The sequence below is a fragment of the Odontesthes bonariensis genome, chromosome 9, assembly GCF_027942865.1.
Source record: "Odontesthes bonariensis isolate fOdoBon6 chromosome 9, fOdoBon6.hap1, whole genome shotgun sequence".
NCBI classification, from domain to species: Eukaryota; Metazoa; Chordata; class Actinopteri; order Atheriniformes; family Atherinopsidae; genus Odontesthes; species Odontesthes bonariensis.
Genome location: NC_134514.1, coordinates 7,451,146 through 7,466,251, shown reverse-complemented (window position 1 = coordinate 7,466,251; position 15,106 = coordinate 7,451,146). Strand labels below are relative to the sequence as shown.

General features: G+C 38.2%; 1 protein-coding gene across 1 annotated transcript in view; it reads right to left on the bottom strand.

Moving 5' to 3' along the window:
• Positions 1 to 2,523: 2,523 nt before the first annotated feature.
• LOC142389011 (uncharacterized) overlaps positions 2,524 to 15,106 on the bottom strand; it is a 46,280-nt gene continuing 33,697 nt past the window's right edge. The window contains exon 5 of the mRNA XM_075474562.1: positions 2,524 to 4,984. Within this exon, the coding sequence (XP_075330677.1) occupies positions 4,745 to 4,984 (240 nt within the window). The 3' untranslated portion in view covers positions 2,524 to 4,744. The remainder of the gene's footprint in view (positions 4,985 to 15,106) is intronic.

The window sequence follows — 15,106 nt, the reverse complement described above, 5'->3', positions numbered from 1 at the left end:
TGGCTAGTATTAAAAGTGTCAATGTTTAGGATTTATAGATGCTTTGATATGTCCTCAGTGCCGTGGGGTTGACTGACAGCTATAACTGACAATTTGCTCTTCCCGAGTCGAGGCGAGATGTCTCAGCAATTATGTTTGATGAATAAATAATGATTTTTTTTTTCTCTTTCTTGGTGCATTTCTATGGTATTTGTGCAAAAGGAGATCAACTGACAGGGCCCCTATGGATGCTGTCCGGCAATTTTTTTTGTAAGTTTTGATGTTGGTATTTTATAAAAAGATAATCCCTTCTAGTATTTGTCAGTACTAGGTGGTGGGTAGGACACGGATGCGGACTCAGAGGATGTAAAAAGCAAAACTTGGTTTTATTTTATAAACAAAAGTTAAACAAAAGGCGCGGCTGAGCCAAATGACAAAAACTTAAACAGTGGGACAATAAAACACGACTAAGAAAAACAAAACAAGGAACATTACTTGGTATAACAAGAGAAACACTTAACTTTGTGTGAAGACGTAGCGTAGCATGAGGGGTGAAAATCAGGTAAAGATCTGACAAAAAGACAGGGGAGCCTGGAAACTAAATAGGGAACTGGGTGATTGTGAATGAGTGCAGCTGGGACAATGAACAGGTGATGTGAAGTGAGTGAAACTAATGAGCAAAAAGAAACTGTGGGGAAGACAATAGTAAACTATGAACTCAAAAACCAAAACATAACCTAAAACATGATAAAACATAAGACTGAAAACCATGGGCGTGACAGTATTAAAGTATCTAATTTCCCTGGTCACTGTTTTCACAAAGCTAATTGATGCTTGCCTTGATTTCATCTGAGTAGAAGGTGTCTTTACAGAGTATTAAAGGGAACATCTGGTGGTCATAGCTCCCCTGTGGAATGACAGCGTGGTAGTCCTGGGCTTACAAAACACTCCAATGCCAGCCAGTGGGTGACATACTAGTTTAGACATATGGCAAATATGAACTTTTCAATCACATGTACTGTTTAAAACTCTTGTAGGGTTGTAATATACAGCCCAAATTCAAAAGTAGTGGTGTTGCTGTGTAAGATGTAAATAGAAACAGAATGTAATTATATGCAAATCTCTTAAACCAATATTTAACTCAATTCAAATCAGTTTATTTATATAGTGCCAAATCACAACAAATGTCATCTCAAGGCACTTCAATGATATTGTCCAATTCAAGCCAATTAGTCAAATTCATTGCAATCATAATCCAATCAAATCCAATTAATTGAATTCAAAATTAGTCCAATTCATTCCTACAAAGCCAATTCAAAAACAATTTCCTAGCTAAGGAAACCAACAGATTACACCGAAACTTCTCTTCAGTCCAATCGGTCCCAAAGATATCTAACAATGAGATCTTTAAGATATGATGGAGCTCAGTCATTAAGAGCACCACGGGCAAGCCTCTCCCCCCTTTCTCTGCCTGTTATTCTTCAAAGCTTGTGATGTTTGAATGATATTCATTTTATACTGAAAGATGCTTTAAGGTTCAAATCTACAGTCAGAGGGGAGGATCAGGTGGATGTGGGCTTATTTCGGATTTTAGAAATAAAAGTAAAAGATTATGGCACTCAGGATCCATCCATAAGGGCTGTGTTGTTACTCTTTCACTATAAATCTGGTGTGTGCGTGTAACAGCTGTCATGTAGGTGTGTCGGATACCGTCAGATCCTGACAATGTCATGAGTCCGTGGTCATTTTCAAAACGCGCTCCAAAAGCAAATTAATGATATTCAAATAGTTTATTACACAAAAAGGAGCGACAACGTAGACAAACACTGTCCACTTATTGATTTAAAACTAATAAACTAGTAAAAATGATATGTTTTGGGTAGCCTAATATATGAAATAGGTTTTATTTGCAGCACCGGGACGTCCGACACAGGTGAGCTGTCATTGATGTCTGTGATTGCAGTTATTAATGTTGCATATGATGCCAGCGTGCAAAAGAATGGGCTCTGTGGAGAGCTCCGCTCCAGCCGGCTGCTGTGACAGGTCACTGACACCGTATTTCTGCTTAATCTAACATGATCTTAATCTTACATTAATACTGTACCTCTATTTTGATATTTGAAATTTGAGGAGATTTTGATAATAATTTATTATAGTTGGTTTGTGAGGTTGTGGAGTTCCTCTAAAAGAAAAAAAAACAGGCTTTAATAGGCTATTAAAGGAAATGGCGGGATGTAACCGATATTCCCTGGGTTGGGAGCAGGGAATAGGGAGTATTGTTCAGGTACACTGTGGCTACAGATAAGTCAGATGGATAGTTAGACTTCACTGTTGATTCACAGGTAGCCAAAAAAATTACTTCAACTTAATGTTTAACATATCATTAACTGGCAAACATGATAACAGCAGCCACAACATGGGTAGTTTGTGAGGTTTAATGTTAAACTGCATGACTTGTTTTTTCACACATCAGATACATTGTTAATATTTACATCAAACATAACCTGGAAAAAAAAAAACAGAAACCAACAAACAAAAGCAGGTTAAACAGTTTTACATAGTTCCATTATTTTAATCTGGGCAACAAAAGATCTTATAAATGTACTCAGGGATTATCCTTCCACAAATGTGCAATAAATCTCAAAAGAAATGTGCTGTAGATTTGTATGTGATAAAAAAAACTTAGTAACTAAATGTTGCAATCTTACAAAACAAAACAAAAGATAGAGGGTCAAAGAGAACATGGCAATTATTTCCACAACATTTGAAATGAGCACAGAAAAATAAAATACATGTAAATGCCAGAGTCAGTATATTCTGCAGCAAGTTGTAGCATTTTCACATGACGATAGAAATAATAATCACAAAAATAATAAGAATGAAAAGGAAGGATCTCATGAATAGTAACTATGTCACAAATAGACAAGTAAGTGTTTCAGTGCTTTTTTTTCACACAGCAGGTACAGCAATAACAAACTCCTTCAGTGGTTCAAACCAAAGACCACTGCTTAAACTAATGCTAGCACACATATCGAGCCATTGCAAGACAACAAGGTGAGCACAGAAGAAAGTCTCACAAGTTTTACTCTATCCCAATAACCACCATCATGAATAAACACTAAATCACCTTTCCACATTTTAAGGTTTTTTTTTTTTTTCACATCGAGTACAAACACAAGTATTTTCTTTATTTTTTTTCCATACATACATCTGACATGGCAAAAAAAAATGTGAACTTTCAGTTTATGCAAATTTTGCTGTGTGAGGGCTTGTGTATAGGAGGCGATATCCTGAAATCGGCTCATCAAGCGCATTAGCTTATGTATGGTCTGAAATCAACCGTCACAGTGTAGTATGGACTCTGAAAATAAGTGCTATTGTAAATAACTAAGCATTCTCTAAAAAAATACAGCTGCAAGCTTTTCTTTTCAGTTCTGTCTCTTAGACAGATTTGAAACTCTTTAGTCTATATAAGTATAAATCATATTCCAAAAATATGTAAATATGTTTAACGTGTTGGCTGTCCTTGAAATAGCTGTTTCAGATAGCTATGAAAACTCAATAAACTGTTGTTTCTTTTCCCAGAGGACAATCCTTGTATTGTGATTGTCTTCACTTATTACACCCGCACTGAGAAAAATTCCTGGTCGTTGATAACTCTGCGCAAACACAAAGACCCCACAAAGAAAAGAACTTCGAACTCTGTAACAAACTCAAGTTTTTACATGAAGATATGGAAAATACAGCATATGGTAAAGCGATAATGTAAACTGGGAAAGTGTAGCACATTGCCAATCAACTACAGTATGTTTATTTCCCATCAAAAAATAGAGTTTTAATGTAAACACCGGCATAAAAGCAAATGAACAAAATCTCACTGACACTACATCTTTGGCAACTAATGGTTGATAATAACAAATAATCTGGGTGGATAATAATACGTGGAGAATGAGAAGAGAATAGATGCTGTTGGATCTCAAGCCCTTTGATTTTCATCCTAGCTAATAAGGAGGACATTCTCTTCTAATAGACTGAAGTAGCCAAACTTCATGACAGCAGAGCTATTATGAAAAGTAATGCAGGATTCAGCTGAAAGACTGCCAATTCACACCTCTACATAACAACCCTGTCATTAACCGTAATCAATAGGGTAGTCCATGTCATTATAAATAGATGATTAGTTTTACAAGTTAAATGGCCTTTCATTTGATTTTTTTCCCACCAGAAAACACCTGGTCACACATACAATATATGACTTTCAAAAAAGCAAGCATATGATCGAGAGACAAAAAGAAAATAAACCAAAGAATCACATTTTTTATAAAAGGTTACTACCACTGTGGGAAATATTTAAAAAAAAAGAGATGAAAAACAAATCTTGAGTGGCATATTCTGTGCACGGTTCATTAGACAGTTGGCAAAAAAGATACAAAGGTGAGGACGCAATCAAAAGCAAACGGGATGAGTGGGCACCTGTGAGGGGTGAAGGCTAGAGTGGTGGAGGAGGGCAGTCGGTGGCAACTATGCTAACATCACAAGGTGATAGGGGTCCTATAGCTTCAGTGGAGCAAACAGTGCACAATACACAAGGGACTGAGGGCCACTTTCATAAAGGCAAGGAGGGGAGAGCCCACGAGTGTTTTAAGCTTAGAGAATAAATGGAAGCAAGGTGGGGGATGGATATAAATCTGTTCAGCAGAGCGTTGTTTTTCCATGAAGTGTTTGTGATGCTATCAAGTTGCCAAGATAAGAGTTATGTCGCATGTCACACAGATTGCTCTTTGGGGAAAGTGAATGGAGCTCGAGGGCCATGGGACTGGAAGGTTGTGTTGGAATACAGAGGCTCATTGGATGGGTGCTGAGTGTAGGGATTCTGAGGCAAGAAAGTAACAGGGGGGTAGGCAGGAGTGGGCTGAGTGTCGGGGGAGAGTTCCACATTGCAGGCGCGTTGGTAGCTCATGTATTCAGCTGGGTTCAACAGCTCCTCTGGATTCCTCCCAGAGTCCTGCAAGGAGGAGACAAATGAAGAAGAAAGAAGAAAATACTGCAGGGTCACAGAGTTGTTCTTACAAGAGGGAGATTGACCGAGTACAGATTAGAGTACGATCACATTTAGCACATTAGGCAGAGAACTGAACCTGAGAAAGGTTAAGGAATGGTTTATTATGCAGACGATGCATTTGGCATTCTTACAATAGCAGTGTTTTTTTTTCTGATAAACACAAGATAAACTCTAATTTAACCTGAAATTCAATATGTTATAATCATGAATCAGTTTTTTGTGACAATTAAATAAAGCATTGTAGAAAAATACTAATAAAGTCCTGCCTCTGGGAAGATTGGTATCCTAAACTATCGAAGTTAAAGCAACACTAGAGCAGTTTGTGAACTTTAAAACTATGTGTTTCTGCCTTGATCTGAGGTACATTGGCTTCTGCCAGAAAACTGCCCCTGAGTTCCTGGACATACAGCAGTTTAGGACTTTGGTTTCCAGCCCTGAACCACACAATTTTGCTTTATGGTCACTTGACATTTTTGTGGGCTTTTGAAAGTATCTTTGTAGCCTCATCAACACAACATCCAGTTCAGTTGTATGGCTTTACATGTGCAGGGCTCACACAGACATTTATTTTTATGACAGTGGTGTTACACCCCACACCTGTAGGGGGAGCCAACGAGCAAAGAAATATCTACATTCTCTGCTGTTACTTTAATAATGACATTTGCATTTGAGGTATTATTGTAGGTATACTTGACAGAAAAGTCTGAGTTATCTTGACTTTTTGTCCACAGCATGAATCAAGGGTACACTGGACCTTTTCATTTTAATCATGCAATTCAACAGCATCTTTCATGTGAAACCCCCTGAGTGGTAACTGTCCACATCTTTTAAAACCCACAGATTTGTAACATTCTCGTTGTTTACCTGACATAACCATGATGTTATTAACTGAAATTCATTCTTTGTAATTCACTAAAGAAAGATTCCTCCAGAGCTAGAATTGATATTACACACTTAGTCTGAGCAGAACCTGATGTTTACATTTTCTACAAGTTTTTTCATCTTTGTAATCACCATATGAACATGATGTAATGTAGCATATCCAGCCAGAATCTTGAGTCACTTCACCACCACACTTTGTAAATTGGACTTGTTTTTCTTTTCTGCCTCTGTTAGTTTTTCAATACGACTGCAGACATTGTTCTGCTGTTGCATCACGTTGCTTGAAGGGCCCATTGTTTGACTGTTTATATGCTGCTCAGAATGCAATGCTTATAACTCAACTTGAAACTTCATAATGGCTTTTTAAGATCTTCAGTGCAGCAGCGTACACCGAGTCCCTATGCTTGTCATGCCGAAGATATTGTTTAAACGTTGAATCTAGTTACCCAGCTGCAACTTGGAGAGCTGAGTTAGTTATGAGTTCCTTATAAAAGTATAGAAAAGTGCACTAATATGTGGACATTTACACGTGCATCGTAGCCTGTTTGGGATTTTATTTTGGATCCGTTCTAGTTAGGATTACTGTTAAGGGAAGTAGTAAAACTAGATTCATCTCTTCTGGATGTTTATTTCAAATGTCTGAAAAGATCAACTCAAATTCACTGAAACGTACATCCACACATGTACAGATTGGGAGGCTAATACAGGTTAGATTTAAGTAATTTAATATGCCAGTGAGGTTAATGCCATCAATGTCTTTTCTAAACTGAATTTCGCACCAACGTGTTTTTGGTCGATGAAGAGTCAATTTTACAACATCATAATTGTATAGTACAAACATATTATGTCATAAAATCTTCTGAGATTTAGGGCTGAAACAAAACCACATGTCATGTGAATTTACAGCCCTGAGCCCACTGAATTTATAATTCTAGTCAAAGCCTCACATGCATTGCTTAAAACTGGGATTTCAGTGATTTCTTCAAACTTTTCTTTTACTGGAGCAGAATTATTGCACAACATACATCTTCAATAGATGCATTCTTCCTTTTTGTCATCATAATTTAGTACAACGAGAGGCTTCTTTGCGAGAAAACAAAAAGAACTAATTTGACAGCATTCATTGAACTGTCCAAAGAGCACAGATGGGGCACACAAAGAGGATTGTAGTTTCAATACGAGCCAAAAATGTTTTCATCTGCCACAATAAACTACTGTTGATTCTCAAATCACTGCCTTCCAAAATTATGCATGTAAATAGAAGGAAATTATAGGGTCAAACGCGCCAAAGACGAGTTGTTTGGACAGTGACGAGCTGGCTGCAGGGAACTGTGGATTCTTTCATCAAATTATCAAACCATCATAAACCCCAAACATTCATCAAAACTCATATTGCATTGGATAAAGCAAGACTAACAATGAAAAAAAGTTCTCCTAGCAGCTCGTTGATAGCTACCAAAAACATCTGATCAATATGCAGCTGGCTTTGAGTGTCTGCCAATAGCTCTGCTTCAACTTGAAGCTCTATAGATTAAAACTTCTGAAAGAAAATGTACAAGTTTACAGTGTTTCACGGTAGTGTCCCTATTCAGTTAGTGCATATACAGTATTTTGCAGTTTAAAGCAGCCTCAAACTCAACATTACAAAGAAGAATGACAAATGACAGTGATGAAGAACAGACATGCAAAAAGGTCAAAATAAAAAGAATGGATGGAAATTAAACTTACGAGTATTCCTCAAACATCTCAACATCTACGCAAACGATGATCCCAACTCTGAAAATGTTTTGTGGTGCAACGGACCCACACACAGACAAGCAAACAAAAAAAACCTTAAACCATCTGACAAGTGATTGCATGTGTTCAACAAAACAACAAATTACAGAAAATGCTTCTCACAGAAAAGCTGCCACAACACATAATGTCTAATTTGTGGGTAAAACAAAGGGGATTTAAAAGGGAGGCCGACAGCAAACCACCCTCTGGAAAAGACTTGAGAATATACAGAAATCCAAGCTTGATGGTGCTTGGATTATACATGTTCTTTGAGGGATAACAACTCTAACAATACCTCAAAGACAAAGCTGCAATTAAAAAAATCACAAGCTGAGGGATGAATGGTAACATCAGCGCAGTGGATCTCAGAAAGACAAATGGTTGAGCAGTGAGCTTGTGTGAAGGTGAACTGATTTTCTTTCACAGCAGGAGACATGCAGCTAAACTTCCTCTACACACACCAAGCTGAAGAAGCTGAACGCTGGAGATCTTATTTATTTCAGGTCAGTATTACAGACTGCAACCGCTGAAAAAAATGTTATCCTCCGTCAGGCTGTTAATGTTTTTGCATGCCGATTGTGGCGATAGGATTAAACCAACCATCTATGGAGCAGATTTTCTTTGTTATACTGATTGTCACAAAACATTTTGGAGTCAAACTTGAATCTGAAAGTGTCTCCTTCAAAAAGTACAATAACTGTTAGAAATCTAATAACTCAGGTTCACATCCAGAGTTGTACTTTGTCCATTCTCATTGTAATTGTTTAAATATTTGTGTTATGGTCAGTGTTTGGGGCTGCATGGGGGTGTGGTGGTTAGCACCGTCACCTCACAGCAAGAGGGCTCCAGGTTCAATTCCAGGCTGGAGTTTGCATATTCTCCCCGTGCATACGTGGGTTCTCTCCAGCTTCCTCCTGTCCAAAAGCATGCATGTCAGGTTAACTGGTCTCCCTAAAATTGTCCCTAGAACTGTGGTCGTTTGTCTCTGTGTGGCCCTGTGATGGACTGGCGACCTGTCCAGGGTGTACCCCGCCTCTCACCCAATGACAGCTTGGATAGGCTCCAGCCCCCCGCTACCCTGAATTGGATTAAGCAGGATTGAAAATGGATGGATGGCTCAGTGTTTGACTTCATAGTAACCACTCCATTGCATCTGGATGCTGGCGGTTGGTACCAGATAAGATGGATTGCAGTGATACTTGCATGTTTACAGATTTTTTTGTACAAACAGAATAAGGGAGACTCCTTAACCCAAACAGCCGAGTCTGCTCAGATGAAGTCAAAAACTTAAATGACTCAAGTGGTTATTACAATATAAATACCCAAATCAGACACACTCTTATTACAACCACTGGTAGAACCAACATCAGATCTTTTGCATGTGGGCTCTAAATTTCTCCAAGCTGCACATGGCCGTAGATCACTGTCTATGATCTTAAACTCACAGAGCACCTCAGCTTATTTGCATTGTTTGGTCGCTTCTATGAAAATAATTTAAAAGTCTAAACCGCTGCAGTGTGGCCTCAAGCTTTTGTTTATTCATATAGTTTTTATGATTCTATCTTGAGCTGAAATAAATCTGAATGCACCTCCTCTGTTTCGCGAAACTTTCTACATCCACGTCCGGGCAGTGAGCCCAGGGATTTTGATGATTTAGGTTATTTGCCTATATCAAGATGTATAATAGCTTTTGAAAGTCAATTAAATGCAAAGAAGGTCTTTAATAGAAAAGACTCAAAGATGTATTCAGACTTGGAGAATTAAACCAGCACCAGGCAGGAGTTATTCTTATCAGTGTCATTATCTTAAATAACAAAAACGGGTTTGAATAAATCTCAGGAATGGACCTTATAAATATTCTCTGCCCACAGAAAATGAACAATTATATGCTGAGGGGTAAAAAGAGATTGAGCTTTCCCTTCATGGGAGCCTCATTTACAAAAAGCTTGGAACTGCACACTTCAGTGCAATATTCACTCATAACATATCTCATTAGCTCTCATATTGCCAAAATTAACCTGTTTTCAAATGCTATATCAACTTACTGAGCTATTTTATAGCTGTTTTTTAAGCTTAAAACTGTATTTGGTTAATGTTTAGGATAGATTGTGGTTCAAGATATGTAATAGTGTTGAGGGTAACAGTTTCACAAAATAGCTGTGCACATTTTCCCAGAAATGTTATCCAATCCCCATGTCCATCGGTGTGTTGTTGTCACTAATCTAAAACTAAACTGGGATGATTGACGTTTTCTGAAAGCATATTTTTACCATTCATACACTGAACTCTTCTAGTCATTTAACAGTGGAGAGCAACTACTGCAACATCTAAGATGTTTGGAAACACCAGGGGTCGGATGCTCAAACTCTCTGTGGTTTAGCACAAAGGCAGAAATCTATACAAACAATGTTTTGTTCTTTCAAATGAATCGTAATTACTGTGAAATATTACAGATACTTGTGTAAAAGCCATATTTTCCCTTTTTAGCCATGGAAGAATGCGCCCCTGCTTAGTCATTTGCACATAAAAACACTGTTTGTGCCAGACATGACAGTGAAAACAGCAACAAAGAAAAAGCACGGCTTCATGAGATGTGAAACCGAGAAGTGGAGAAAAAGGAAATGTGTTTTTATTTGGTGTTTGCAGTTGTGGGATCACGAAAAGATAGGTGCATTAAAAAAGGGATTAGCTCTTTAAGTTTTAGAGCAAAACACCCTGCAGAGGTAAAAAAAAAACAGAGAGAAACTGTAGGATTTCAAACAAAAAGCAGAAGGAGCATCAGAAACAGGGCCACAGGAGGAGAACCGGCAACCACTGCTTCATCTACAACTGATTAATTACAACTGAGTGTATACTGTGTCGTAAAGCCCCGTGTGGGGATGACCAGTAGGGACATACAGCTGTGCAGATGGCATGCTGGAAGCTTTATTAAACAGCCTTTGGAAGCTTGAAGTGATGCATGAGCCAACTGATATCTTTGCCAAACAATCAAAATGGTCTCTAAATACTTGTTCTGTATAATTGCTCAAGGTCTTCTGACTTCTTCAGAGCAGCCATCCAGACAGATGATTGTTACACATGTTGGTAGCTATTAAACCAGAGTAAAAACTGTTAAATAGAAACAAAACCAGAAAAATATCACAATGTGTTTTATTGTTCCTTGGAATTGGTTTTGTTTTATGTTAAATTCTGTCAATCCTATCATGAACACATGAAATGTGTTCTGAGGAATGTGCGAAATGCATACATTCTTAGCAGAAAATGTCTTTTATGAATCAGTTCACCGCACCACCCCCAGAACAATAAATCCAGCATTAAACCAGGGAAACATATGTTTGGTATTTAAACATGAAAGTGTGTCACTCAAAAAATTAGAAATACATAAAAAAAAATTTTTAAAAAACATCTTCTGCACACCAGCTGTTGAAATTAATGGAAAGGAATTTAGTTAATGTTCTGGAAGGGCCAGCTCAAAGTCCTGACCTTGATAAAAACAGTAATATTCAGGAGGAACATGAAGGGAGCGGTTCATGTGAGAGAAACCTGACAACATCCCAGAGTTAAAGCTTTTCAGTCGGAGTGGGACCGACAGTTACTGGAAATGTCATCATACATTCACACGCACTACAGCGATTGGAGATCCACTTACTATTGTGACTCATAGATGTGAATGTCGTCATCTTCTCTGATAAAAAGACCAATTAGCATATTTTTGTCTTATTTGTAAGTTTATTTTTTACTACTTTTGCTACTTCTAATGATGTTATATATCACATTTGTAGAGATATTCAGGAATATTTCAGGGTTTCTACCGAACAAGAGTCGGCAAACACCATCAACCAAATATGTACCAAGATCATTCAAACGAAGAAATGCTAAACTGGACTGATCTGAAGATGTTGTTTTGTTGTTAACTAAAACGCAGGAGCGTTATTTTCTTGAAGGGGAACTTTAATAGCCCCCATGCAAAGGTGCTCTGAAACACCCGCGTGTGAGTGTGTGTTAGCTAACTGAGACGTGAAAGCTCTGCTTGTATTAGTCTCCTGCTTTGACGTAGACGTCGCCAGAAAACCCCTCATCCAAAAACCTCAGAAGCAGAAGAGGTAGTGATGAACAGAGCAGAAACAGACATTTGTTTGGAAGATGCAGCAGAAGTACAATGGGCCTCATGCAAGAACATTTTTGTATTTTTATTCAAAATTTCTCTTACTTTTTTCGGACGAAGGTCTCGTACAAACACGCCACGTCAGATTCAACAAACGCTCTTAACTTCGGAAAAAGTGCGTAAACGACCTGCGTAAATGATGAATGCCACCCGTGCGTATTTAAGTGCACGTGCACGAGGATAGCAGATACTCCACGCCCAAAATGATACCATATAAGGCTCAGCTTCCTCTCTCCTATGCCAGGAAGTGTTGAGTCATGAGAATGGCATCAAGGCGCAAAAACACCAACTTTAGGGGCTCTGAGATTGAAGTTCTGCTTTCAGAGATCCAAAAAGGAAAATCTGTCATTTTACGCAGTGTCAGCAGTGGAATTACGGGACCTGCTAAAGCCAAGAAACATGAAGCAATTAGTGCTGTTAATTCCGTGTCACCTGTGGTTCGTAATGTCACCGAAATAAAGAAGAAATGGTTTGACATGAAAATGGCTTAAAAAAGACTGCTTGATGACTGCAACTAAAGCCGTGCAGTCAGTTGTTGCCTCATCATGATGGCACTTTGATGGGGCAGGGTTTTGGCACTCAAGCCATGGCATGAAAGTCCCTCTTAATTTGTAATTGTTTTCGACAGCGGTGTATGGGAACTTGATGAATCATGGGTGATAAACTTATGAGAGTTTGATGACCAAGGGGAGCGCACGACTCCAAACTCCCTCCCGGGGCCAAAACTACCTGGAGTTGTGGCTCTAGCAAACTGCATAGTTGCAGCAGCACAGTCCTTGGCAATCTAAATCGCGATGTGAGCCATTTGTCGGTCTCCACATGGGTATCTACACGGTCTCTTCCAAGAGCCTGACCCGCTAAGGCATCCAAAAGTAACAAGTCAGCCGCTGGTTACACTTCCCATTGACCTTGTATACAGAGTCAAATTAACCTTCAATTAGTGCATAATTTAAGTCAAAGAGAATAATGTCAACATCATTATGGGGTATAATGTATATATTTATTTATGTTTGCTTCATTGTAATTAAATATACAAGCAAACTTGATTGGAATAACAGTGGACTATTTTACGAAACTCCTACGACAGCTCTGGATCGCTCGTAAATTCTGTTCGTATCTGAAAGAAAACGTAAAAAACGAAAAGATTGGTGAATGCGCAAATTCTCTTAAATCACCCGTACGCACGACTTAAGAACAAATCTGTGCGTACGAACGGTTGTTGCATGAGGCCCAATGTTAGAATATTGTAAGAGACAAATGTAAGAAGTTTAGGCATGTTTATAAAAGTATTTTAAGAAAGCTGTACCTACGGCACAGTATGTTTTACTTAGATTTTGATTATTCTGTCCAATTTTGTACAAAGTAAAAAAGGAAGAGAAGAACTAACTGTAATGCATACATTTAAAACTGAGCGTTAATCTAAATGAAATCTGACATACCTTGAAGTCATTTTAAGCACCGGTATATTAAATAGATAACGTAACCTTGGGGAAGTATGGCTCAAATAAGTTTTTGTATCTGATAATGTAATAACTCTGTCACCGCAAATGGATAAATACATGATTAAAAGTTGGCTGATTTATTTCACTGATTACTTTAAAGTCACTGACCAAAGGTGAACTTCACAGCTTTGCTTTCTCTGAGAATAATGTACATTTTGTCAGCCCGGATATGAACTGGTGGTTCAGTCTTTCCCTCATTCATCTGAGAGGTGGAACCTGGTGATTGAAGCTAGTCATGATGAGACTTATTACAAACAGGGAAATGTCCACAGGCTTTTCCCAGGGGAAATATTCATGTTGGAATAGTTCCTCTACAGCTGCACATCTACTCAGTGTGAGGGTTTGCAACCTTGTGAAAACGGCAAAGAAACATATTGCTGAGCAATAAACTTTCCAGATTTTAGGGAATGCTTTTTTACCCTACAAAATGATTGTAATGTATATTTACTGTGGATTGTAACCCGCATGTATTTACCAGTTAAATTTCCTTGTTTAACTGTTTAGAAATTAAAAGACACAAGGCTTGGCATTCAGTGAATTATGATTATTGGTACGATTTTCTACTCTTTACATTTAAAAAAAGACTCATTACTTTAGTTTTAATCAATTTGATGGAAACTATCAAGATAAATTTTAGTTTACATGATTGGAAGAGTAACATTTAGAAATGACGATTCTTTTGTGTATCTATCACGACCTACAGAATAATGCAACATGGTTAAAGAGACAGGGAGACTCGAGTGTTCTGTCCATGACAAGTAGAGACAGTAAATAGCAACATGGATGACGCTGGTGGACAAAACAACCCTGCAGATAAAGCAAATTCAGAAAAGCAAGCTTTTTCTCAGCTCTTTTCTGGATGACAGATGCTGCTTCAAATCTGGCTCAGGATATAGATAATTCTTGTTTCTAAAACAGCAGAAAATGTATACCCTGAATCCAGAATTGTTTGATTTCTTTGGCTGATGAGATGCTAGTGTGAACTAGTGTGAGATTGGGCAATAACTTTCAACTCATTCCTGGAATTTTTTTGAAAAGACATAAGTGGCTCTGTTATGCTGTGAGGAATTTTGATGGCATGATTTGTTTCCACATGTCCCCTTTGGGGGAAAGGTCACTACAAATCAACACAAAGTGGTTCTGAGTGATCACCTTTATCCAACATTGAAACATTGCTTTCATGATAGGATGAAAATGCTTCCATCCATAGGGCACGAGGGGTCAGTGAATGGTTTGATGAGGATGAGAATACTGTGAATCTCATGCAATCACCCTCAAAGTCACTAAATCTCAACCCATGTGAACACTTATTGGGGATTTACTTCTAATATGTAAGATGGTGCTCTCCACCACCAACATGAAAACATTAAATGAGGGATTTTTATTTTTATTTTTTCGTAAATGGCGCTGTATCCCTCCAGCAGAGCTCCACTGATTTTTAGAATCAAAATGTAGGAGCACCAAAGCTTTTCTGGCAGCACACGGTGACCCAACTACTATGGTTCATGAAACTGTCACCCTGCTGCACAGTGTATTCAGCACACCTGTGCAATAACAAGGTGTATTTAGGCACTCGATACTCCCAATGCCCCCATTAAAATTAAACAACACAGCTTGTTTGCTAATTTGCAAAACTGCTACAAACAACTGTTATTACCACTGCTGTTGTGGCATCTCTCATGTAGCTTTTAATTAGCCTTTTCCTCCTCCCAGCATTCACCTACTGGTTTTGACATTTCT